We start from the raw sequence: 25,633 nt of genomic DNA on the forward strand, positions 1-25,633 counted from the left end.
GATACATTGGTTGGCAGATAGATTTGGATATGCTAAATATATTTGTTAGTTGCTGGTTACATTGGACACACTAAACACATTTGTTTATTGGCTGGCTGGATATTTTATATATAATAAATACGTTCATTGGTTGGTTGGCTGGCTGGCTTTCACATTGCATGCTCTAGATAAATTCATTGATTGTTTGGATGCACTGGATACATTCATTGGTGAGCTAGTTGCATACATTGGAGGCACGAGATTAGTGGTTCTCAAACTTTTGTACTGGTGATCCCTTTCACATAGCAAGCCTCTGAATGAACCCCCCCCCTTATAAATTAAAACCACTTTTAAACTTATCACCATTATAAATGCTGGAGGCAAAGCAGGGTTTTGGGTGAGGCTGACAACTCACGACTGCCCCCCATGTAATAACTTTGCAACCGCCTGAGGGGTCCTGACCCCCAGTTTGAGAACCCCTGCACTGGATACATGCTTTAGTTAGTTGGATGGATGGATGGATGGATGGATATGGCGGATGCACTGGATATGTTCTTTGATTGGTTGGCTGGATGGATAAATTGGATACACTAAATCCAGTTTGTGGTTTACTGGTTGAATACCTTGGATAAACTAAATGCAACCATTTGTTGGTTGGTTGGCTGGATGGGGGAGGGGCAGATAGTTTGGATGCGGTAGGTACATACGTTGATTTGTCGATTAGATGGATACATTGGATGTTTGGAATCATTGGAGACACTGGTCTGATGGATTATAAATGGATGGTGCATGATGGGATGTTTTCCCAGAGTGGGGATGACGGGCCCACAGGAGCAGATCGTCTCTTATGGGCATAGGAAACACCGATTTCCAAGCAGGAGGGACAGCACGAAGCCCAGTAGCATCAGCAGAGAGGGACCTAGGAAATGCTCTGGGGGACAGGGGTGCTATTGATCAATGCACACCCATGCCCCTCTCCGATCCCCTGTCTGTGGGGCTCACCAGAAGGCCTCCACCTCCTTCCCCTTGGCTGTGCTCTGCTGGGGTGGCTGGGAGACATAGTCGAAGCAGCTCCGGCCCCCGAGGTGGGGCCCACAGCGCAGGCTGTACTGGAACCAGATGCGGCCGTGGTTCAGGTAGCAATCCTTCTGGTGGGGCCCCCCAGCCTCCAGCGGGATGTCGCAGCTTCCCAGCAGGTCATCGTTCCACTTGTCCTCGTCCCAGACCTCTATGCGGATCTTGCTGGCACTGGTGATGCGGACGGTACCAAAGTCCAAGGGGACATACCAGACGGGACTGTTGTTGTTCCGGATGGTGCCGGTCCGGATCTCCCTTCTCTCAAAGAAGACCTTGACAAAGGCATCCGTAGCAGTAGATTGGTCCCCCCAGAGGCCACTGGCCTTCTTCACTGTCACCACCAGCTTCCCCAGGCCGCGCTCCCGCGAGCAGCACATGGTGTTGGTCATGGTATCCCCGGGGCAGACGCAGGAGCAGGGGTCATGGGCGCTGCGTTGAGTCCCTGGGGGGCAGCTTCGGGTGCAATTCCTCCACAGGGCCCTCTCACGGATGTACTCACTCACCGCCCGCCTCAGCGCCTCCCGCTTGGGGTCGTCCTGCTCCACCAGCATGTGGATGGGGTGCAACGAATAGGACACCAGGCCGGGGCTGGCTTTGAGGCTCTCCTTCCAGGCCGAGAAGACCTCGGCATCACTGCCAGAGAAAAGCACATCAGTTGTGCTCTCTCCTCCCTCCACCTCCACGTGGCGCTCCTGATACGTCTCGTGGAAGCTCCGCTGGACCTTCCCCTTCTTCTCCTCGCACTTGCTGGACCCACCCTTGACTGAGCCCATTCCGATACTCACGGCCGCCTCCATGCTCAAGCAGTCCTTGATCTCGTCGTCAGTCAAGCTGCTCATTGCTGCTTCGCAGACCCTCACGGCCGTCACGTCCCGCGCCCGCCCCCCAAGCTGCAGCTGGGACAAGTAATGGGTGCCGTAGTTGCTGATTAGCTGCTGGTACTCCAGCTTGGATTTGCTGTCGTACTGGTCGGGGAGGTTTTCCAGCGCCAGAGTGAAATGGCTGGTGAGCGGGGGCATCTCGCTGACCCGGAACCTGGTCAGGGACACAAGGGGAGGAGTGTGATCAGCCCAGTTATCAGCTGAGATCATTAGCTGTGCATTCTGATCATTAGCATCAGCCGTCCAGTGTGCTGAACCTCACAACTTGCTGGGGATACTGCCAGCTGCTTGACTGTTCTGGCACACTGCCCCCGCTCTGGTCCCGGCAGGTCACCGGGCTGTCCTGAGACATAAGAGAGGAAAATCCCCCTGTCATAAATATAAAGGGAAGGGTAAACACCTTTAAAATCCCTCCTGGCCAGAGGAAAAATCCTCTCACCTGTAAAGGGTTAAGAAGCTAAAGGTAACCTTTCTAGCACCTGACCAATATGACCAATGAGGAGACAAGATACTTTCAAAAGCTGGAAGGAGGGAGAAAAACAAAGGGTCTGTGTCTGTCTGTGTGATGCTTTTGCTGGGGCCAGAACAGGAATGGAGTCTTAGAACTTAGTAAGTAATCTAGCTAGATATGCGTTAGATTCTGATTTCTTTAAATGGCTGAGAAAATAAGTTGTGCTGAATGGAATGGATATTCCAGTCTGTGTGTCTTTTTTGGTAACTTAAGGTTTTGCCTAGAGGGATTCTCTATGTTCTGAATCTAATTACCCTGTAAGGTATTCACCATCCTGATTTTACAGAGGTAATTCTTTTTTACTTCTATTAAAAGTCTTCTTGTAAGGAAACTGAATGCTTTTTCATTGATCTAAGATCCAAGGGTTTGGGTCTGTGGTCACCTATGCAAATTGGTGAGGATTTTTACCAAACTTTCCCCAGGAAGCGGGGTGCAAGGTTTTGGTGAGGATTTTGGGGGGAAAAGATGTTTCCAAACAACGCTTTCCCAGTAACCCAGATTAACGTTTGGTGGTGGCAGTGGAAGTCCAAGGGCAAAGGGTAAAATAGTTTGGACCTTGGGGAAGTTTTAACCTAAGCTGGTAAAAGTAAGCTTGGGGGGTTTTCATGCAGGTCCCTACATCTGTACCCTAGAGTTCAGAGTGGGGAAGGAACCTTGACACCCCCATATCTGTCCACTCCCAGGTGGGAGCCAGCACCCCCTAGAGGTCAAAAAAGTCCCATATCACTGTGTGATGTTGCACTGATACCAGTTCTAGGTGAGCCCTCCTGACCAATGTTCCCTCCAATTATTGACAGGTCGTGTGTGCAAAAAATGTTTTCTGTGCAAATTTCTGTGCGCTCGGTGTTTCGCCGTGTATGTGGGGTTTAGTATCTGTGTGTGCACGCCCAGGCACACAGCTTAGAGAGAACAATGCTCCTGACCCAGGCTGGCTCTTACCTGTAATAGCCACAAGAGACCTCGTGGCTCACGAAGCTGTATTTGTCCATCCGCGTGTGATCTACAACAAAACTGGCCAGTTTGGAATGCGATCCAGCCAGGGCCACCTGGACATTAACCTTGGGCTTCACAGGCACATCCAGCCCCACCTTCCAGTCGTTCTGCACCACGGATGCCGCCGAATCCATCATGCCCATTGCTGACTGCTGCACCGAACTGCTCAGCTTCCGGCGGCACGAGACGTGGACCCGCCAGTCCACTGCGGCCAGCGGCAGCCTCTGCCACTGCCCTCCTTGAAGTCGGTTCCGGCACAGGGTGCAGGTGCTGTCCTGGTGTTGCCAGAGGCTGCTGTCAACCAGATAGGCCCCCTTCCTGCCCATTGTGGTCACATCGATGCCCTCGCCAGCCAGGCTGTGCCCGGGCACGAAGGCCGTGTGCTTCTTGCATTCATTGACCGTGCCTGTGTGACAATGGGAGGAGGCCCCAGGGAAGATGAAGAGGAGGAGGGGGATGAAGGCACCAAATCTGGGCATGGCTGATGTGACGGGTTCCCTCACCCAGGTGGGGTTGTCGGCCTCTGAACCCTCCTGCAGGGAGAGACACACAGAGGTCCAGAATTAGTGACTATCTAGTGGCAGGCAGTTCTCTTGGTTAACTCTGTTGTAGAGACAGAGACATCCACTTATCACCCACGACATCTGCCGTATTTTATTGCACACCTATGAAAACTGATGGGCTCTAGGAAACCTGGAGGCATTACACAAATGACCTGATGCCTCATTTGCATGTTTGACGACAGATTATCTAATTTTTATCAATTCCCTCTCCTCCTTGTTTTCCAGATGTTGGAATTCCATCACTAACTACGAGGAGGAGGTATAGTTTCACATGCCCATTCTACAGCGTGCAATATAATAATGAGTCATTGCAATTCCTCAATGGGGCCACTAGAGGACGGTGCCACGTGGACAGTGTCCGTGGCTTGTACTTAGTGAGCTGATTCAGTGGCTGGGTCTGGCCACTAGGGGGAAGTTCAAAGCCAGGCACAACCCGTAGATTGGGGGTGGTGGCTTTCATAACCAGCGAGAGCAGTGGGAGCTTGGGCCACGCTAGCCATGACTGGCCTCACTGTAGAATCTTCTGGGTCCCCCTTCTGGTCACGCCGAGTGGTGGTTTTGGTAATGTTTAACCACTGATGGAGGGTCATTTTCTGGGGTTTCTCATGGTCAGCATCAGCCCCAGCATCTAGCGCTGTCAGCTTTACACTGTGGCTGTTGGGGAAAGAAGGAAGGAAATGCCACTGCCCCGGAACAGATCCTGGTCCCATCCAGCCCAGTAACCTGCTCCCTCCCTTTTGCCCTAGATAAGGCCCATGGGCCCATCTAGCCTGGTATCCTGCCCCCTCCCTACCATGCAAGAGCAGATCCATGGGCCCCATCTACTCTGGTATCCTGTCCCCTTCCTTTCTCACCAGGTACCTGACCACCTCACCTTTCTCTTTGTGTCCCTCCCCTTACTAACCACAAGGGATGCTGGGTTAAATGTAGATTTGAATTGTGTTTCACTTGGGTTGGAACTGCACAGCAATGCTGGCTATGGGGCAGGAAAGGGTGTCCGCTCTGCTATGATTGTAGCAGGCTCTGACTGGGAGGGGACAGTAAATGTCTGAACTCATCCCAGCAGAACCGGGCAGGAAAAACTCACTTGAATATTGACTGCTTGATTCTGCCCGGCCTGCAGCCCTCTGCAAGTCCTTCCTTGGGGTTCCCTCTCCAACTCTGCTGGTGCTCCTCAGTCCTGACCTGCTGCCCCACTGCTTTGTTGCCAATAGAAAATCAAACAGCCTGAAATTGCAAGATGCCCCTGATATGAAAGGTATAAAAGACGTAAATTAATTATCAAAAGCTGAATGGCAATGTGGTCCAGAGCAGTGGTTTTCAAACTTATTTTCTGGTGACCCAGCTGAAGAAAATGGTTGATTCCCATGATCCAACGGGGCTGGTGATCAGGGATTTGGGGTGTGGGAGGGCTCATGGATAGGGCAGAGGGTTGGGGTATGGGGGTGAGGGCTGTGGGATGGGGCCGGGAATGAGGGGTTCAGGGTGTAGGAGGGTGATCTGGGCTGGGGCAGGGGGTTAGGGTGAGGGAGGGGGTCAGGGTTCTGGGCTGGGGGTGCAAGCTTTGGGTGGGGCCAGGGAAGAGGGGTTTGGTGTGCAGGAAGGGTCTCTGGGTAGGTCCGGCTCCTAGGCGGAGGTTCACAAGTGGCTCTGCGTGGCTCTTGCCTGCAGGCACCCCCACCCCCCACAGCTCCCAGTGGCTGGGAACTGGCCAATGGGAGTGCAGAGCTGGTGGTCGGTGTGAGGGCAGCGCACGGAGCCCTGTGGCCCCCCCGCCTAAGAGCCAGACCTGCTGCTGGCTGCTTCAGGGTCGCAAAGCGGTGTCAGAACAGATAGGGATTAGTCTGTCTTAGCCAGGCAGCACCACAACCACCTGGACTTTTAAGAGCCTAGTCGTCAGTGCTGACCACAGCCGCCACGACCCAGCGCCTTACATTCTGCCACCCAGTACTGGGTTGCCACCCGCAGTTTTATAACCACTGCTCTAGTGGGTAGAGCGCGGGATTGGCAGTCAGGACTCCTGGGTTCTCTTGTCACACTAGGAGGGGAGTGGGATCAAGTGGGTTAGAGCAGGAGGGAGTGGGGACCATGATATTGGTTGAGGTCTGTGGAGCACATGGGGTGAACAGGCTGGGACTGGGGGGATCTGTGCAGTGCCCCGCATTAGTGGGGCCTCAATCTCAGCACAGTCCTCATTTCAGCCAGGATTTGTGTAGCACCCAGTGCAATGGGGTTCCCCATCTCGGCCGAGGTCTGAGCAGCATCCTGCACGATGGGGTCCCCGATCTTGGCCAGGGTCTGAGCAGACCCACCCATCACTTACCTGCTTCAGGAACTGAGCTGAGGTATATTTCGGCCCTGGGGCCTGTCGGCGTCCCGGGCAGGTCTGTGTCTCTGCTGGGAGAGATGAGCTCTGAAGGTGGATCAAGGCACCACAAAGGGGCTCCCGTGTTCTCAGTGTCTCAGCCGTCATCACGCTCCCCGCAGCGCTGAGTTCCTGTCCCCCTTTCACACCCCCAGCCACAGCCAGCTCAACAGGAAGCTGTGGCCAGCAATTATTCCACCCCTGTGGTGGATCAAACGCGGTTCCCATGGGTCTTGACCCAGTGTATGATGAGCTAGAGAGTCTGCAAAGGAAACCACAGTGAGACAAACTCTGCACCGAGTCATTGGGGCCAACACTTCCTCCCGGGGAGAGCGGCCCCCTCCTGAGCACCCCGCCCTGCAGCACAGCACCCCCTAGTGCTACACTGGGGCCAGCACTGCCTTTCGGGGAGAGTGTCCCCCGTTGAGCCCCCACCCTGCAGCAGAGAAGCCCCTAATGCCACACTGGGGCATTGGGGCCAGCATTGCCTGCCGAGGGAGAGCGCCCCCTGCTGAGCCCCCCCACCCTGAAGCACAGCACACCAGTGTGAGGAAGTGGAACGTGTGAGCACAACCTTGTATAATTGTTCCCTTGGCACAGTTCGGAAATGAACCGGTTTCAAGGCGCGCAGGCAGCTCGGCCTATGGAGAGTAGGGGGGCCGGCAGTCAGGGGCTTGTGGGATAGTGGCCAGACTAAAAGCTCTGGAGGACCTGGGGTGAGGGGTGGGTGGGGAGCACCCCCTCGCAGGACCTGCTCAAGGAAAACCTGAGAGGTGGGCAATAAGGCTGCCCCCACCTCCTGGAGTACGCACACAGGAGTGGAGGGTGGAGAAGGGTGGAGAGCCCCAGGCACCAAATGAGTGCTCAGGGATCCACCCAGTCCCTCCTGTTGTAGTCCAGGAAGTCTCAGATTCTTGTGGTTTCTGCCAGGACCAGCCTCTGGCTAATCAAGGGCGACTCTGCCACTTACATATTGGGGGTCATGCAGCAGGGGCTCCGCGAGCAGGTCTGCCCCCTCGGTGGCCACAACGGACCTGGTTGCCGAGAACAGCTTGCAGGTCCGGAGGAGGTCCTGGTAGAAGACCAGCAGCTTGGAGAGATCTTGGAGGACCCCTCGGATAGAGAAAAAAGAGCTGCCGGTCGTATCGGAGCCCTCGGAGGCAGCGGAGGAAGGCGTGTGCCAATGTGCTGCATGCCAGACTACCTGCACCATAAAGGAGTCTCTGCAGGACCTGGAGGTGGAAGACATGGACCTGGCTGCAGAGACAGACCAGGTCCTGTTCTCCCTCCTCCAGGGGTAGACTCAGAACCCCCGCAGAGACCCTGTGCAGTCCTGGCCAGAAGAACTCCAGAGCCATCCTCTGAAGCCTGGCCAGGATCCCTGGGACTGGGCTCAGGGTGTTGAGTCGGTGCCAAAGCATGGATAGGACCAGCTGGTTGAGCACCAGTGCCCTCTCCCACAGGGAAAGGCAATGGAGCAGTCCTGTCCACCTCCGCAGCCACTCACCCACCCTGGCCTCCAAATCTTGCCAGTTCTCCAGTGGAGAAGGATATATGGCAGAAAGGTAACCGCCAAGATAGGGCAGTGGACCCGCACTCCACCGAATGGCTTGAAGCGCGGGGGGAGGGAGTTCATCTGGCACCCATCTCCGACCATCAGGACAGAGCCATTGACCCAGCTGACCCGGACAAAGGAGACCACTGAGTAGATCCCCTGGGAGGCCTCCACCCGCACCAGGTCTCTTTGGTCCTGGACCAGCCGCAACTCCGGCTCACGAATCACCAACCGTGTCATCCTCCGGTGGAGGAGACAGAGGAAGGGCTTGATTGTAGAGTATACAGCAGGCCTGACAGTGGACAGCCCTGATGGACCCCTGGCTCGAAGCTGACAGTTTGGTCAGGTCCAGTGTAGCCTGACCAAACACTCCACAAAAGCATCCAGCACCTGGAGAAAATCCACAAACTGGGGCCCAAAGCTAAATGCCCGTAGAGTACCCAGGAGATACCTGTGGTTTATCCTGTCAAACACCTTGTCCTAGTCCAGAAACAGGAGGACGAATGACAGACCATCCGTACACCCAAGATCCAGGAGGTCCTGGACCAAATACAAATGATCAAAGATGGTGCAGCCTGGGACAGTCTAGGTTTCGTTGGATGGACCATGTCTGCCAGCACAGACCCCAGCCGCAGCAAGATGGCCTTTGCTATGACTTTGTAGTCCATGCTGAGGAGTGAGAGGGGATGCCAATTCTGAAGGTCGCAGAGGTCCCCCTTCTTTGGTAGCAAGGCGAGCACGGCTCGCCTGCACAACAAGGGAGGACCCCGCTCCCCAAGGACTAGCCCCAGACAATGGCAAGGTCCGGGCCGAGGATGTCCCAGAACACAGAGTAGAACACCATTGTCAGCCCATCCATGCTCAGAGACGTATTGGTAGGTGTCAAGGTTCCTTTCCCACTCTGAACTCTAGGGTACAGATGTGGGGACCTGCATGAAAGACTCCCTAAGCTTATTCTTACCAGCTTAGGTTAAAAACTTCTTCAAGGTACAAACTTTGCCTTGTCCTTGAACCCTCTGCTGCCACCACTCTCTGTTTTTAACTAACTTTACACCCGAGAGTTAAAAAAACCCAAAAAACTGGCTTGTAATTTTTTTTTTGTGCTGTAATGTGATACCTATGTTCTCTGATAGCTATTCTCAGCCTACAGAAAAATCCTTTGTCTCCAGGCAAATAGACAGAAAAACGCTCTAGTTGCTCTTACCTAAAAAAACCCAAAACAACCTCTTCAGGTCTGTGAAAAACTTGTGAATTTCCCTGCAGGAGGTTAACTACCTTGCCTTGAGATACAGAAAACTCCAGCTCAAAAAAGACAAATCCCTTTTGTCTCTGCTCTGGCCCCCAGGCAGAGACAAAAAAAACTCTAACTGCTTTCAGCTTAAAACCTGTTTCCAAGCAGCCCAAAGGGAAAAAAATGTCCTTTTAAGATCCTACTGTGCTTCTGCTTCAAATGATTGAAAAAAAAATCTCAAAATTATCTAAAAAAAAAAAATCTTAAAATGATCCCACTGCTCTGCCACCATGTCAAGGTTCCTTCCCCACTCTGAACTCTAGGGTCCAGATGTGGGGACCTGCATGAAAGACCCCCTAAGCTTATTCTTACCAGCTTAGGTTAAAAACTTCCTCAAGGTACAAACTTTACCTTGTCCTTGAACCCTCTGCTGCCACCCCCAAGCGTGTTAAACAAAGAACAGGGAAAGAGCCCACTTGGAGACATCTTCCCCCCAAAATATCCCCCAAGCCCTACACCCCCTTTCCTGGGGAAGGCTTGATAAAAATCCTCACCAATTGGTACAGGTGAACACAGACCCAAACCCTTGGATTTTAAGAACAATGAAAAAGCAAACAGGTTGTTAAATGAAGAATATTAATTAAAGAAAAAGTAAAAGAAACAGCTCTGTAAAATCAGGATGGTAAATACCTTACAGGGTAATCGGATTCAAAACATAGAGAATCCCTATAGGCAAAACCTTAAGTTACAAAAAGACACAAAAACAGGAATATCCATTCCATTCAGCACAGCTTATTTACCAGCCTTTTAAACAAAAGAAAATCTAACGCATTTCTAGCTAGATTACTTACTAACTTAACAGAAGTTCTGAAGAGCATTCCTGACCTGGTCCCGGCAAAAGCATCACACAGAAAGACAGACAGACCCTTTGTTCCCCCACCCCCTCCAGCTTTGAAAGTAACTTGTCTCCTCATTGGTGATTTTGGGTCAGGTGCCAGCAAGGTTATCTTAGCTTCTTAACCCTTTACAGGTGAAAGGGTTTTGCCTCTGGCCAGGAGGGATTTTATAGTTCTGTACACAGAAAGGTGGTTACCCTTCCCTTTATATTTATGACAGTGGGCATGAGATGGAGGGCTACCGAGAACTTGGCCAGAGCGAGAAGTACCACAAGCCAGTCCCAGTCACCCACGCTGACCATTGTGAGTTCATTACAGAGCACTCATAAAGGCTCATAATGTTTGCCCCCTCCCTCAGTGTGGAGAACAGCCTTTGCCCCTTGAGCTATGAGTCCCATACACTTCCCTCCAACTCACTGGGAGAAAGTTTGGGTACAGAAGGGGTACAGGTTCTGGGAGGTAGTTTGGGTGCTGGGTGCTGACTCAGGGGGTTGAGGTGCAGGAGGGGAGCGGGGTGTGGGCTCTGGGAGGTAGTTTGGGTGCAAGAGGTGGTTTGGGGTGCAGGTTTTGGGAAAGAGTTTGGGTGTGAGCTCTGGGAGGGAGTTTGGGTGCTGGGTGTGGGCTCTGGGCTGGTACAGGGGATTGGGGTACAGGAGGGGGTGCCAGGGGAGTTTGGAGTACTGGGTGCAAGAGGGGGTTTGGGTGCTAGGTGCAGGCTTTCGGAGGGGGGTTTGGATGCTGGCTGCGGGCTCTAGGCTGGGACAAAGAGTTGGGATGTGGGGAATGGGACTGGGCTGGGGATGAAGAGTTTGGGGTGGATCAGGCAGGCTGCCCTGGGGCTGGGGGCCAGAGAGGAGGACTCCCCCAAGCCTCCTCCCCGCCAGCAGCAGCGAGCTCCATTGGAGGGGAGGCCCTCCCTGGACCCCCTGGCCCAACACTCACCCAAGCCCCCCAGGCTGCTACTCAGGAGGTCCAGCCAGGATAAGCCCTACCCCCCGGAGTTGACTTGGAGTCACCTCAGCTCGCCCCTGACACTGCTCCCTTGTTGCCAGCTGCGCCGGTGGCCAGTAAGGGAGCACAGTGCGGAGCTGCAGGGGGCAGCCACCCACTGCCCAGGGCAGGTAGGGGAGGTGTGCCGGGGAAGCAGGCGAGGCTCAGGGACACTCCGGGGGAGGTGTGCAGGGGCAGCAGGCAGGGACGGGGGAGAGACCCGGCCCCTAACATTGGTGGAGCTGTGCCCACCAGACCCTGAATTTGCTAGAGCCCGGGGCCCATGGGCTAATACAACTTGCCACCCCTGTAGAATGACAGGACTTCCTGCTTAGAAATTTGATTTCACACATGTTTATTGAGGCAGGGAGATACATTTGCAAAGATCCAGAGACCTGGAATCCTCCCAGAAACAAATCATTTTGCAATGGTGTTGCAAAGCTGCTTGGCAGTTTTCCAGGCTGGAGATGTTTAACTTGCAGTCAGTAGGGTTCAGAGTTAACCACCCCCACTCCATCAGTGAGGTGCACCATGGAGCTATTGATCTAGGCTCTCAACAGATGCAGATGGGGTGAGACAGGAAGAAACTTTAATCCGCGAATTGGGGAGAATTTGCCCTTCCAAATGTGACCCCAATGTAGGACCATCTCCCTGAGCCTGCTGACAGCCTGAATCAATAGCCCTGTGGTGTGTTCTCCTGTGTATTAACTCTGAAGCCTACTGATGGTGAGTGATACATTACCATCTTTCTTTACAATCTGAGCAGAGAACATCCAGCTGGGTGGTGGTCGGGGCCTGTGTATTCATGATGATATAACTAACCCCAAAGCAGCTGAGTAATTGTGGAAAGCAACAGAAACAACACTTAGGGAACAGCCCCCTAATGAATCCTCCCCTCGGGACCCCGGCTCATCCGCTGGGTGTTTAGAACCCTGTCCACCCTGGAACATCTTAGGGTTTCTATAGAGGGTTAATCACTGAACCACAATAGGACAGGCCTGAGCTTTGCACCTTTTCCTTTGTTAAGGAAAAGTTAGCACATGTGACTCCATTTTGGTTTGGGGCCCACCATTGTTTAAATGCCAGCACATCATACACCAGGAGGAGTGATCCTTAGATATTGAATCCCTGTGAAAATCCTCCTCCTTGTCTCCAGCCTGCCTTGACTCCCAGTATCTGGTTTTTGTCAGTTTCTAACTCTCTGTCTCTTGGCCTTGATGTGAGGCCTCCCATCCTGATAATAAAAGTTACTGATGCATGGCTTTAGGACCATGCTGTGTAATTAACATACTGGTATAGCACGAGGAATGCACCAAGCAGGGATAGGTGGTAGATAAGACAAGGGTTTGTTTATTGGCTAAGGTTTCCGATGCACGAGGGCAACATGCTTTGCTAAAAAAGTATATAACCTTTGTATAATCTCTATTCAGGGTCCCCCCCTGGCTAGCAGGGGGGCACCACGCTCGAGCGTAATAAACTTAGTGTCTTTTGGGAACTCTGCAGTTGTGGACTTTGTTTCTGTGCCTCAGCCTAGATTCGAACTGTGCGTGACCTACCAGGTGTAATTCTCAGCAGTTGTGTGCGTGTCCTACCAGGTGTAATTCGTAACACCTTTCCCGTAGAGACAATCGGTTTTCAAGTGGATACACTAGACAGATAAATACAGTTGGTGGATGGACACATGAGGCTGTGGATTGGTTTCACTGCCTGCACATATTGGTTGACTGGTTGGTTGGATGCACTTAGGACATTTGTGGGTTGGTTGGTTGCACTGGCTACACCTAGTGGTTGGCTGGTTGGATGTACGTAAGTCTTTAGTTGGTTGGTTGGTTAGTTACACTGGATGCACTAGATCAGTAGTTCTCAACCCGTGGCCCATGGGCAGCTTGTGCCCCAATCGGAACACAGCTGTAGCCCGTATCACATCCCGAGGGCCATACAGATAATATATATATATTGTGGATGTGGCCCACATAACACATAGAGAGCTGTGTATGCATCCCACAATGGTAAATAGGTTGAGAATAGATATGCACTAGATACATACACTGGTTAGTTGGCAGGTAGGCCAACGATCGATTCAAGCTTAATGGAGTGGTAAAAACGGATCTCTCTCTCCCTCTCTCTCTCTGTCTCGGTATAGCCTTCTGACCCTGACTTGTGTGATCAGTTATAGTTTTGTAAACCCGACTTTTATAACCAAATTTAAGTTAGATTTAATATTATCACTGTTTTGCTTGTTTGGCTCCCCTGTGGTTATTACCTAGCAATAAATAACTTTCATGGTTAAGCTGGTTGCTTCTCTCTCTCTCTCTCTCTCTCTCTCTCTCTCCCTCCCCCTTGTGGGTGTTTTTTTTTTGGTTTCCTCATTCGCTCTGCAGCAATGCTCCTCTTACCTAAGCTAAAAAATCCCTGCAGCGCCCAAAAATCCTGTGGGGTTTTCTCATCAAGTGGGTTACTACCAGAAAAATTGTAATGTGAAAGTGGGTCTAGAGACATGCTGAACCAGGGGCCTATGAGGGTGGCAGATTGAAAGTGCTGCTCAACCCGGCCTGCTCAGACGTGCTCTATTCCGGTGCAGTGCCCATGGCATAGGAGGGTGACAGCTTGGAAGTGCTGCTCGACCCCGCCTGCTGAAGCCAGTGACATATAAGGGGTCAGCTTGGGGCCCCCCAGCCACCAGCGGGATGTCGCAGCTTCCCAGCAGGTCATCATCCCAATTGTTGTCCTCGTCCCAGACCGGGACTCGGATCTTGCTGGCACTGGTGATGCAGATGGTACCGAAGTCCAAGTGGACATTCCAGATGGGATTGTTGTTGTTCCAGATGGTGCCAGTCCAGATTTCCTTGCTCTCAAAGAAGATCTTGACGAAGGCATCTGTAGCAGTCAAGTGGTCTGCCCAGAGGTCACTGGCCTGCTTCACAATCATCATCAGCTTCCCCAGGATGCACTCCCGTGATCAGCACATGGCGTTGGTTGTGGCATTCCCAGGGCAGATGCAGGAGCTGCATTAGGTCCCTGGGGGGCAGCGCTGGGTGCAATTCCTCCACAGGGCCCTCTTGGTGATGTACTCACTCACCGCCTGCGTCATGCCATGCCAGCTAGGACCATGTACCCTGCAGGGGCTTGCTCTGAAGCCACTGGGTGTGTGGTGGAGCAGAAGGAGGCTATGGAAAGATCCTCTCCTGTCCACCATGCATCACAACCGCACTCCCATCGGCTCTCCGGAGCCTCCCCATCTCTCAGCCTCTGCACCAGGATCCCAGCCTTCATTCCATGTGCAGGTCAGGAACTCAGAGCCGTTCCCCACCCCCTGATAACACCTTCCATGCACTGTTAGAACTGACGTGCAAGATGCATTTAGCTCGGGGTGGCCACATATCGGAAATTGTATGGCGGGCCATGAATACTGACAAAATTGGAGATTGGGGTGCAGGAGCAGGTGAGGGCTCTGCCTCAGGGTGTGGGATCTGAGGTGGGGCCAGAAATGAGGAGTTCATGGTGTACAAGGGGGCTCTGGGCTGGAGCAGGGGGTTGAGGTGCAGTGAGGGTGAGGGCTCTGCCTGGGGTGGTGTGCTCTGGGGTGGCTGGGGATGAGGGGTTTGGGGTACAGGAGGGTGCTCTGGGCTGGGACCAAGGGGTTCTGAGGGCAGGAGGAGGATTGGGGCTGGGACAGGGGGTTGGGGGTCTGGGAAGGGGTCAGGAGTGAAGGCTCCAGGTGGTGCTTACCTCAAGCAGCTCCCGGAAGAAGCATCATGTCCCCCCTTTGGGTCCTACATAGAGGCGTGGCACCGCTCAGATGGCTCTGCATACTCCCGCGTCCGCAGGCACCGCCCCTACCTGTCCCATTGGCGGTGGTTCCCAGCCAATGGGAGCTGTGGAGGGCGGCGCTTGGGGTGTGCAGAGCCTCATGACTGCCCCTATGGGTAGGAGCCAGAGGGGGGACATGCCAAGGCTTCCGGGAGCCACACGGAAATCCCCCGGTGGGAGCTTGAGGGCCAGATTAAAAGGTCTGATGGGCCAGATGTGGGCCTTAGTTTGCCTACCCCTGATTTAGTTGATCAACCGGTCGGGGGCTATATGAGAACAGGCTGCCATCTGCTGGCGGGAATCGGAGCTGTACCATGAAAGGAGGACTATTACTTCTAATTCTCCAGTCCCCGGAGCCAGCCATGTCATGGGGCCAGATCAGAACCAGCGCCCCCTAGAGGGGAAAGGCCCCGTGTCCCATCCCCCAGCCTCCTGAGCCAGCCAATCCCCCTGCTGAAGAGTCAGCTCAGAGCTGAATCCCCTTAGAGGTAAAAATCCTCATATCCCCTCCTGGATCCCTTGGCAATAGCAGTGTCTTGCTAATATCAGCTTTGGGATATTAATGCACCCCTAAGAACATGGCTCATCTCCCTGTATCTCTTTCCCACCCACCCCACTCTGTCCCCAACAGAACCCACTCCCTTTGACTGGCTTTAACCACATTACACTGGATTCCCTATATCAGCAAATTTGTCCAGCTGTCTAGCTCCCCTGTCGTGCCATGCCACACTCCCCTCCAGCCCAGAGCTCCCCATACTGTTCCCAAGCGTATAGTGCAGCCACTCATTTCTACTCTACATCTGGGTCCAGCCCACTGAGGCTGGAAGAATGACAAGGCTTTCTGCTTAGAAATTTGCTTTCACAAATGTTTATTGAAGCAGGGAGATACATTTGAAAGAATTCAGAGATCTAGAATCCTCCCAGAAGCAAGTAATTTTGACGTGGAGCTGCAAAGCAGCATGGCGGTTTTCCAGGCAGAGGAGATATTTAACTTGCAGTCCGTAGGGTTCAGAGTTAACAACCCTCATTCACCAGTTAATTGCACAATGGTGCTATTTATCTAGGATCCCACAGATGCAGATTGGGGTGAACCAGGAAGATGCTTTAATCCCCGCATTAGAGGCAGATGCCCTTCCCAATGCGACCCCAATACGGTGCCTTCTCTCTGAGCTTGCTGACAGCCGGAATCAACAGTCCTGTGGCATGACTTCCATCATTTAACTCTGATTTCTATGGATGGCAAGTGATATATCAGCATCGCTCCTGATCATCTGAGGAATGAACATCCAGCTGGATGGTGGGTGGGGCCTGAACATTCAGGATGAGATAATTAACCCCAGAGCTGCTGGGTAATAGTGGAAAGCAAGAGAAATCACAACCAGGGAACAGCCTCCGAGTGAATCATCCTTCTGGGAGCCCATCCCATGCCCTGGGTGTTTAGAACTGTGCCCATCGCTGGAGTATCATCGGGTTTCTGCAGAGGGTTAATCCCTGATGCCACAATAGGACAGGGGGTGAGCTTTGCTCCTGATGATCTCTTTTCAGCTCGATGCACTAGACAGGTAATGACCGTGGGTGAATGGATACGTGGGCTGGGGGATTAGTCGCACTGCCGGCACGTATTGGTTGACTGGATGAACTTGACATTCATGGGTTGGTTGGTTGCACTGGCTACACATGTTGGTTGGACGTACGTAACGCATTAGTTGGTTGGATACACCAGATGGACGAGGTACATACACTGGTTGGTTGGCTGGTTGGATACATTGGATGCAGTGGATACGTCGGTTGAATAGTTTGGCAGGTTGGCTGGATATGCTCAACACATTTGTTGGTTGACTGGTTACATCTGACAGCCTGAACATATCCACTGGTTGGTTAGCTGGCGGGCTGGCTTTTTTACATTGGCAGCTCTCGATAAAATGTGTAGGTTGTATGGATGTACTGGATACATTCATTGGTTGATGGCTTGCTGGTTGAATATGTTGGATGAAGTAAATGCAACAATTGGTTGGTTGGCTGGCAGTTGGCTGGATGTGGGGGGCAGATAGGTTGGATGCAGAAGGTAAATACTTTGGTTTGTTGGTTGGATGTATACATTGGATGACTGGAATCATCGGGCACACTGGTCTGAGGGATCTGGAATGGGCGGTTCATGGTGGGGTATTTTCCCAGAGGGAGCTGTGAGGATGATGGGCCCACAGGAGCAGGCCGTCTCTTGTGGCATAGAAGACACAGATTCCCGAGCAGGGATGACAGCATGAAGCCCAGTAGCATCAGCGGAGGGGGAACTAGGAAATGCTCTGGGGAACAGGGAGCACGAACAATCAATGCACACCCATGCCCCTCTCCGATCCCCTGTCTGTGGGGCTCACCAGAAGGCCTCCACCTCCTTCCCCTTGGCTGTGCTCTGCTGGGGTGGCTGGGAGACATAGTTGAAGCAGCTCCGGCCCCCGAGGTGGGGCCCACAGCGCAGGCTGTACTGGAACCAGATGCGGCCGTGGTTCAGGTAGCAATCCTTCTGGTGGGGCCCCCCAGACACCAGCGGGATGTCGCAGCTTCCCAGCAGGTCATCGTCCCACTTGTTGTCCTCGTCCCAGACCTCTATGCGGATCTTGCTGGTGCTGGTGATGCGGACGGTACCGAAGTCTAAGTGGACGTTCCAGACGGGATTGTTGTTGTTCCAGATGGTGCCGGTCCGGATCTCCCTTCTCTCAAAGAAGACCTTGACGAAGGCATCCGTAGCAGTAACGTAATCCCCCCACAGGCCGCTGGCCGTCTTCACTGTCACCATCAGCTTCCCCAGGCCGCGCTCCCGTGAGCAGCACATGGTGTTGGTCATGGTATCCCCGGGGCAGAGGCAGGAGCAGGGGTCATGGGCGCTGCGTTGAGTCCCTGAGGGGCAGCTTCGGGTGCAATTCCTCCACAGGGCCCTCTCACGGATGTACTCACTCACCGCCCGCCTCAGCGCCTCCCGCTTGGGGTCGTCCTGCTCCACCAGCATGTGGATGGGGTGCAACGAATAGGACACCAGGCCGGGGCTGGCTTTGAGGCTCTCTATCCAGGTGGAGAAGACCTTGGCATCACTCCCGAAGAGCACATCAGTCGTGCTCTCTCCTCCCTCCACCTCCACGTGGCGCTCCTGATACGTCTCGTGGAAGCTCCCCTGGACCTTCCCCTTCTTCTTCTCCTCCTCGCACTTGCTGTGCCCATCCTTGACTGAGCCCATTCCGATACTCACACCCGTCTCCATACTCAAGCAGTCCTTGATTTCGTCGTCACTCAAGCTGCTCATTGACGCTTCGCAGACCCGCACGGCTGTCAAGTCCCGTGTCCGGCCCCCCAGATGCAGTTGGGATATGTAGTGGGTGCCGTAGTTGTTGATTAGCTGCTGATACTCCACCTTGGATTTGCTGTTGTACTGCTCTGGGAGGTTCTTCAGCGCCCGAGTGAAATGGCTGGTGAGCGGGGGCGTCTTGCTGACCCGGAATCTGGTCAGGGACAAAAGGCAAGGAGTGTGCTTAGCCTACTGAGACAGCAGTGTATCCTAAGGCCCTAACCAACCCACAAGCAATGATCTAAGCAGGTAGCTCCTACTCAAAGCAGTCACCCAGTCAGCTGAACTTGACCACATTGCTGGGGATACTGTCAGCTGCTTGATAGTTGAGACAGACATCCCCTACTCTGGCTACAGCAGGTCGCCAGGCTGTCCTGACACACACGAGAAGAAAATCCCCCATAGCTGTCCAGTCCTAGGTGGTAACCGCCATCTCCTAGAGGGGAAGGGCTCCATGTCCCAATCCCTGCTGCCTTCCTAGCCAGGCAGTCCCCCGCCCTGGGGCCAGATTGAATCTGGCATTCCCTAGAGAGGAAACGTTCTGTGTCACATTCAATGGACCCCTGAGACAGCCAGTCCCCCGTCCTGGGCATGGATCAGAGCCAGTACCCCAAAGAGGGGAAAGGCCCCGTATCTCTGTGTGGTATTGCTCTGATCCCAATTCCAGATCAGCCCTCCTGACCCAAGCTGGCTCTCACCCGTAATAGCCGCAGGAGACCTCGTGGCTCATTAAGCTGTATTTGTCCTTCCGCGTGTGGTCTACCACGAAACTGGCCAGTTTGGAGTGCGATCCAGCCAGGGCCACCTGCACATTAACCTTGGGCTTCACAGGCACGTCCAGCCCCACCTTCCAGTCGTTCTGCACCGCGGACGCCGCCGAATCCATCATGACCATCGCCGACTGCTGCACCGAGCTGCTCAGCTTCCGGCGGCACGAGACGCGGACCCGCCAGTCCACCACGGCCAGTGGCAGCCTCTGCCACTGCCCTCCTTGAAGTCGGTTCCGGCACAGGGTGCAGGTGCTGTCCTGATGTTGCCAGAGGCTGCTGTCTACCAGATAGGCCCCCTTTCTGGCCATCGTGGTCACATCGATGCCCTCCCCAGCCAGGCTGTGCCCGGGCACAAAGGCCGTGTGATTCTTGCATTCATTGACCGTGCCTGTGTGACAATGGGAGGAGGCCCCAGGGAAGATGAAGAAGAGGAGGGGGATGAAGGCACCAAATCTGGGCATGGCTGATATGATGGGTTCCTGCACCAAGGAGAGGCCGTCAGCCTCTGAACAGCCTAGAGGAACAGACACACAGAGGTCCAGAATTAGTGACAATCCAGTGGCAGGCGGTTCTGTAAGTTATCTCTGTTGTAGAGACAGAGACATCCACCTACCACCGACGACATCAGCCATGTTTTATTGCACACCTACGAAAACTTTGGGCTCTAGGAGGCATTACACAAATGACGTGATGCCTCATTTGCATGTTTGACTACAGAGTATCTAATTTGCATCAATTCCCTCTCCTCCTTGTTTTCCAGATGTTGTAATTCCATCACTAACTACGAGGAGGAGGTATAGTTTCACATGCCCATTCTACAGCGTGCAATATAATAATGGATCATTGCAATTCGTCAATGGGGCCACTAGAGGGCGGTGCCATGGTGACAGAGTCCGTGGCTTGTAAATAGTGAGCCAATGTCGTTGCTGGGTGTGGCCACTAGGGGGCAGTGCAAAGCCAAAACAACCCGTGGCTTGCAAGTGGTGGCTTTTGTAGCCAGCAAAAACAGCGGCAGCTTGCAGCATGCTAGGCATTAATGGGCTTGCCGTAGAAACTGCTGAGGCCCCCTTGTGGCCACGCCGAGTAGTGGATTCGGTTATGTTTAACCACTGACGAAGGGTCATTTTCTGGGGTTTCTCATGGTCAGCATCAGCCCCTGTGTCTGGCGTTGCCACCTTTACACTGTGGCTGTCGGAGAAAGATGGCAGGAAACCCTAGCGCCCTGAATCAGGCCCCAGGCCCATCTAGCCCAGTATCCTGGCCCTGGATCAGGTCCATGGGCCCATCTAGCCTGGTATCCTGCCTGCTTCCTACGACTGTGGAGCAAACCCCGGGCCCATCTACTCTGGTATCCTGTCCCCTTCCTTCTGCCCCAGATGCTTTGAGCACCTCATACTTCTCTTTGCGTCCCTCCCCCTACTAACCACAAGGGATGCTGTGTTAAATGTTGATTTGAACTGTTTTCAACTTGGGTTGGAACTGTACAGCAAAGCTGGCTGTGGGGCAGGAAAGGGTAACAGCTCTGCATCCTGTCAGGGTAGCAGGCTCGGACTGGGAGGGGACAGTAAATGTTTGAACTCACTCCAGCAGAACCAGGCAGGAAAAACGCATTTGAATATGGACTGCTTGGTTCTGGCCAGCCCCCAGTCCCCCTGCAATCCGAGCCTTGGCGTTCCCTCCCCCCCAACTCTGCCGGTGCTCCTCAGTCCAGATCTGCTGTCCCCCACTGCTTTGTTGCCAATAGAAAATCAAACAGCCTGAAATTGCAAGATGCCCCTGATATGAAAGGTATCAACTACGTAAATTAATGATCAAAAACTGAGTGGCAACATGGGCTAGTGTATAGAGCCCTGGATTGAGCGTCAGGACTCCTGGGTTCTATTTTCGCTCTGGCGCGGGAGTGGGGTGAAGCGGGTTAGAGCAGAAGAGACTGGGAACCACGATCTTGGTTGAGGTCTGTGCAGCACCCGGAGTGACAGGGTTCCCAATCTCAATGGGGTGTGGGGGGATCTGTGCAGAGCCCGGCATTAGCGGGTGGGGGGGGGATCTCAGTTGGGATGGGTCTGTGCAGCACCCAGAGTGATGGGGTCCCTGATCTTGGTCAAGGTTTGTGCAGGACCCGTCGCGATGGGGTTCCTGATCTGGGTCTGGGTTCTGTACAGTGCCCAGCATGATGGGGTTCCTGATCTGGGTCTGATCTCGGCTGGGGTCTGTGCAGGACCCGTCGCGATGGGGTTCCTGATCTGGGTCTGGGTTCTGTACAGTGCCCAGCACGATGGGGTTCCTGATCTGGGTCTGATCTCGGCTGGGGTCTGTGAAGGACCCGTCGCGATGGGGTTCCTGATCTGGGTCTGGGTTCTGTACAGTGCCCAGCACGATGGGGTTCCTGATCTGGGTCTGAGCTCGGCTGGGGTCTGTGCAGGACCCGTCGCGATGGGGTTCCTGGTCTGGGTCAGGTTCTGTGAAGGACCCGTTGCGATGGGGTTCCTGATCTTGGCCGGGGTCTGTGCAATGCCCGGCGTGAAGGGGTCTCTGATCTCAGTCAGGGTCTGTGCAGAGCCTGGCACAATGGAGTTCCCGATCTCAGCCATGATCTGTGCAGACCCACCCATCACTCACCTGTCTGAGGAGCCAAGCTGAGGTATATTTAGGATCCGGGGCCCGTCGGCAGCCAGGGCTGGGATGTGTCTCTGCTGGGAGAGACGCGCTTTGAAGATGGATCAAGGCACCGCAAAAGGGCTCCTGTGTTCTCAGTGTCTCAGCCGTCATCACGCTTCCCACAGCGCTGAGTTTCTGCCCCCCTTTCACACCCCCAGCCACAGCCAGCTGGGAAGGAAGCTGTGGCCACCAATTTTTCCACCCCTGTGGTGGATCAAACGCGCCTCCCGTGAGTCTCGTCCCAGGGTATGAGGAGCTAGAGAGGCTGCAAAGGAAACTACAGTGAGCCAAACCCTGCACCGAGTCATTGGGGCCATTGTGTACCCGAGGAGAACGCCCCCTGCTAAACCCCCTGCCCAGCAGCACAGCGCCCCCTAATGCCACACTGGGGTATTGGGGCCAGCACTGCCTGTCGGGGAGAGCGCCCCCTGCTGAGCCCCCAGCCCTGCAGCACAGGGCCCCCTAATGCCGCACTGGGGCCAGCACCTAGTACCCCTCATTATTCTGCTGGGGTCACCCCCACTTTCTGCATCCCCATATAGTCTACCAGGGGTCTCCCTAACTCCATCCCAGCATGCCCCCCATCCGCTTTTGTCTCCTTCTCCCCCATGGAGTTCCACCTGGGGGTGGGGGTGTGACATGCTGTACCTCAAAATAACAGCCAGGAACCCCCATATTCAACACTGTGATATGACAATGAAATGTTTTGCACAATACCTGCCTTGTGAGGTATCGTTTAAGAAGTCTTGCTCTGCTGAATAGTAATATCCTGTTGAATGGTGAGTCCTATCATTGTAGGTGAAGTTATCAAGTGTTGCAATATGTTTGCTCCTGAGATCTGTGGAAGGGGGAAATGCCCACAGTGACAACAAAAGTTCAACAAACAAGACACATTTACATGAGGCTGGGCCGGACCCATGTTGGTGGCCCATCAAGAAGAATTCAGACTCCCAGTGACATCACCACTTGGCCTCTCTCCTCCCCCATCTCAACATCCTTGGGAAGACAAAGACTTTGAACTGAGGAGACTGGTCCCAGGCTGAGAAGGGAATCCATCCAGCCTGTGTAAGTTTCATGTTTTATCCTTACCAGTGAGTTTGCCTATAGGGTTTGGGGAATCGGCTCAGGCTAGAAAGGCTGGTGCATGTCCACTTTCCTTTGACAAAGTGGTGAACTAATTAATGACCTTGCACTATTCAAGAGAAGGTCTTGAGCCATGTGAAAAGGTACATTTCCTGGGTACAAGGCTGGGGAGATTTGCTGATGCCTGTCTCTTTAATTAGAGCATTCGTGCAATTGAGCTGGGTGTCTCCCTGCCTGTTGTTGGCAGAGTGACCTCAGCGCCTGGGGGGGGGGTTGGCTTCTTGTCACTGGCAAAGCATTGTAAGTGACAGCCCACGCTGGAGAGTTGGGGAGGGGGGAACGGTCTGGACTCAGGGTCCCACCCTGCCTGGGAGCACAGAGCCGTACTCCCAGGGCTGGGGAGGGGCCCCAGGGATGAGACAGCCACACCCTTCAAGGTACGGCAAGGGGATTGGAAGTGCAGAGATAGGTCCCAGGAGAGAAGGAGCCTCTGGCAAGGGCCCCAGAAAGGGCGAGGAGCACCAGGGCATGAGAATCATGATCCCATGAGGGTATCACACAGCCACACTTCTTCAGTAAGGGGATGGGGCATGGGACCATACAGCCATAACTCATACGGTTCAGGAAGGGGAGGGGCTTAGGCAGGCAGCTGGTGGGGGTGGGGGAGTGAGGGTGGGTCTGCCCATTTCAGGGAACGGCCCACCCCAGGTCCAGCCTCCAGCACAGGACTCCTGGGTTCTGGCCCCTGCTTTGAGAGTGGAGTGGGGTCTAGTAGGCTAGAGTAAGGGGGCTGGGAGCCAGGACTCCTGGCTATCTGGTTCTATCCAGTCTCTGGGAGGGGAGGATTCACACAAGCCCCCGGCGACAAAAAGGGGTGTTGCTTTCATATTTCTTTCACAGCATCACCGCGAGGCTGGGTTACAAAGAAGCTTTGGGCAGGGGTGTCATAAATATAAAGGGAAGGATAAACCCCTTTGAAATCCCTCCTGGCCAGGGGAAAGCTCCTCTCACCTGTAAAGGGTTAAGAAGCTAAAGGTAACCTCGCTGGCACCTGACCAAAATGACCAATGAGGAGACAAGATACTTTCAAAAGCTGGGAGGAGGGAGAGAAACAAAGGGGCTGTGTCTGTCTATATGCTGGTTTCTGCCAGGGATAGACCAGGAATGGAGTCTTAGAACTTTTAGTAAGTAATCTAGCTAGGTACGTGTTAGATTATGATTTCTTTAAATGGCTGAGAAAAGATCTATGCTGAATAGAATAACTATTTCTGTCTGTGTATCTTTTTTGTAACTTAAGGGTTTGCCTAGAGGGGTTCTCTATGTTTTTGAATCTAATTACCCTGTAAGATATCTACCATCCTGATTTTACAGGGGGGATTTCTTTATTTCTATTTACTTCTATTTTTTATTAAAAGTCTTCTTGTAAAAAACTGAATGCTTTTTCATTGTTCTCAGATCCAAGGGTTTGGGTCTGTGGTCACCTATGCAAATTGGTGAGGCTTTTTATCCAACATTTCCCAGGAAAGGGGGGGTGCAAGTGTTGGGAGGATTGTTCATTGTTCTTCAGATCCAAGGGTCTGGGTCTGTAGTCACCTAGGCAAATTGGTGAGGCTTTTTACCAAACCTTGTCCAGGAAGTGGGGTGCAGGGTTTTGGGAAGTATTTTGGGGGGAAAGACGTGTCCGAACAGCTCTTCCCCAGTAACCAGTATTAGTTTGGTGGTGGTAGCGGCCAGTCCAAGGACAACGGGGGGAATATTTTGTACCTTGGGGAAGTTTTGACCTAAGCTGGTAAAGATAAGCTTAGGAGGTTTTTCATGCAGGTCCCCACATCTGTACCCTAGAGTTCAGAGTGGGGGAGGAACCTTGACAAGGGGTTACCATGAGCTTCCCTTAACTGTTAAGTTCGAAACCCTCAGCCGGACAATCCCTTCCAGCCCCGCTGCACCCCCACGCCACTGCACTGCAGGGAATCAATAAATTGGTTTGAGCATTGGCCTGCTAAACCCAGGGTTGTGAGTTCAATCCTTGAGGGGGCCATTTAGGGATCTCGGGCAAAAATTGGGGATTGGTCCTGCTTTGAGGAGGGAGTTACACGAGATGGTCTCCTGAGGTCCCTTCCAACCCTGATATTCTATGATTCTGGGAATTGCTCTCACAGACTGCTCCAATTCCCTCCAGCAGGGGGCAGTGCCCCTCTCACCCCCCCACACACTTACATGGATAAGGACAGTGTATTACCAGGCGGAGGCAGCCATGCCCGATGGGGTGGGGCCTGGGAGCACAGAGCCACGCCCCCTGGGGAGGGAGGGGCCAGTACAGCCACACCCCCTGTGAAGGGTGGGGCCTATACAGCCACACCCAGGGAGGGAGGGGCATTGAACCATGTGCTGTGCTACTTTCATAAATCTCTCCCGCCCTCCCCAGAGAGAGCAGAGGGACAAGAGAAGGAGATGGCTCATTGTAGAGCCCACCCTCAGTTGGGGAACAGGCCCCGCATCTCTTGGGGAACAAAAAGCAGCCCCCCACATGGGGGCTGAGGAAAGGGAGAGGACCGGGGGATGAGACAGTTACATCCCCTGGAGGGAGTGTCCGATAGCCACGCCCTTAGAGTGAAGGGGAGGAGCCTGGGAGCTCAGAGCCACGCCCCCATGGACCCAGAAGAGGGAGGGGCTCTAGGGGAGGAGACAGCTATGTTCCAGAGAAAGAGGAGCATAGGAGCTCAGAGACATGCCCCCCAGGGACTCAGGATGGGGAGGAGCCCTGGGGGGCACAGAGCCATATAGAGGGCTGAGTAGAGCAAGGAGCCCCAGGGAGATCAGAGGGACACACCAACCTGAGTGTGTGTGTGGGGGGGTTACCAAAGAGCCAAGCCCCCGGAAGGGGTGGGCCCCAGCGGCACACAGAGCTGCACCCCCCAAGAGGGGAGATTGGCC

The 25,633-nt window shown here is 53.7% G+C and overlaps 2 protein-coding genes across 2 annotated transcripts; both read right to left on the reverse strand.

The window, feature by feature from the left end:
* Positions 1–958: 958 nt before the first annotated feature.
* On the reverse strand, positions 959–3,968 carry LOC125638097 (perforin-1-like). The gene is made up of 2 exons (XM_048853389.2): positions 3,388–3,968; positions 959–2,091 (listed from the first exon to the last, which is right to left on the reverse strand). Exons 1-2 carry the CDS (start codon positions 3,918–3,920, stop codon positions 978–980), a joined length of 1,647 nt encoding a protein of 548 aa, XP_048709346.2. The 5' UTR covers positions 3,921–3,968; the 3' UTR covers positions 959–977.
* Positions 3,969–17,222: 13,254 nt separating this feature from the next.
* LOC125638104 (perforin-1-like) lies at positions 17,223–19,470 on the reverse strand. The gene is made up of 2 exons (XM_048853395.2): positions 18,887–19,470; positions 17,223–18,342 (listed from the first exon to the last, which is right to left on the reverse strand). Exons 1-2 carry the CDS (start codon positions 19,417–19,419, stop codon positions 17,223–17,225), a joined length of 1,653 nt encoding a protein of 550 aa, XP_048709352.2. The 5' UTR covers positions 19,420–19,470.
* Between the last annotated feature and the right edge of the window lie 6,163 nt (positions 19,471–25,633).

The sequence above is a fragment of the Caretta caretta genome, chromosome 6 (genome assembly GCF_965140235.1).
Source record: "Caretta caretta isolate rCarCar2 chromosome 6, rCarCar1.hap1, whole genome shotgun sequence".
Lineage (NCBI taxonomy): Eukaryota > Metazoa > Chordata > Testudines > Cheloniidae > Caretta > Caretta caretta.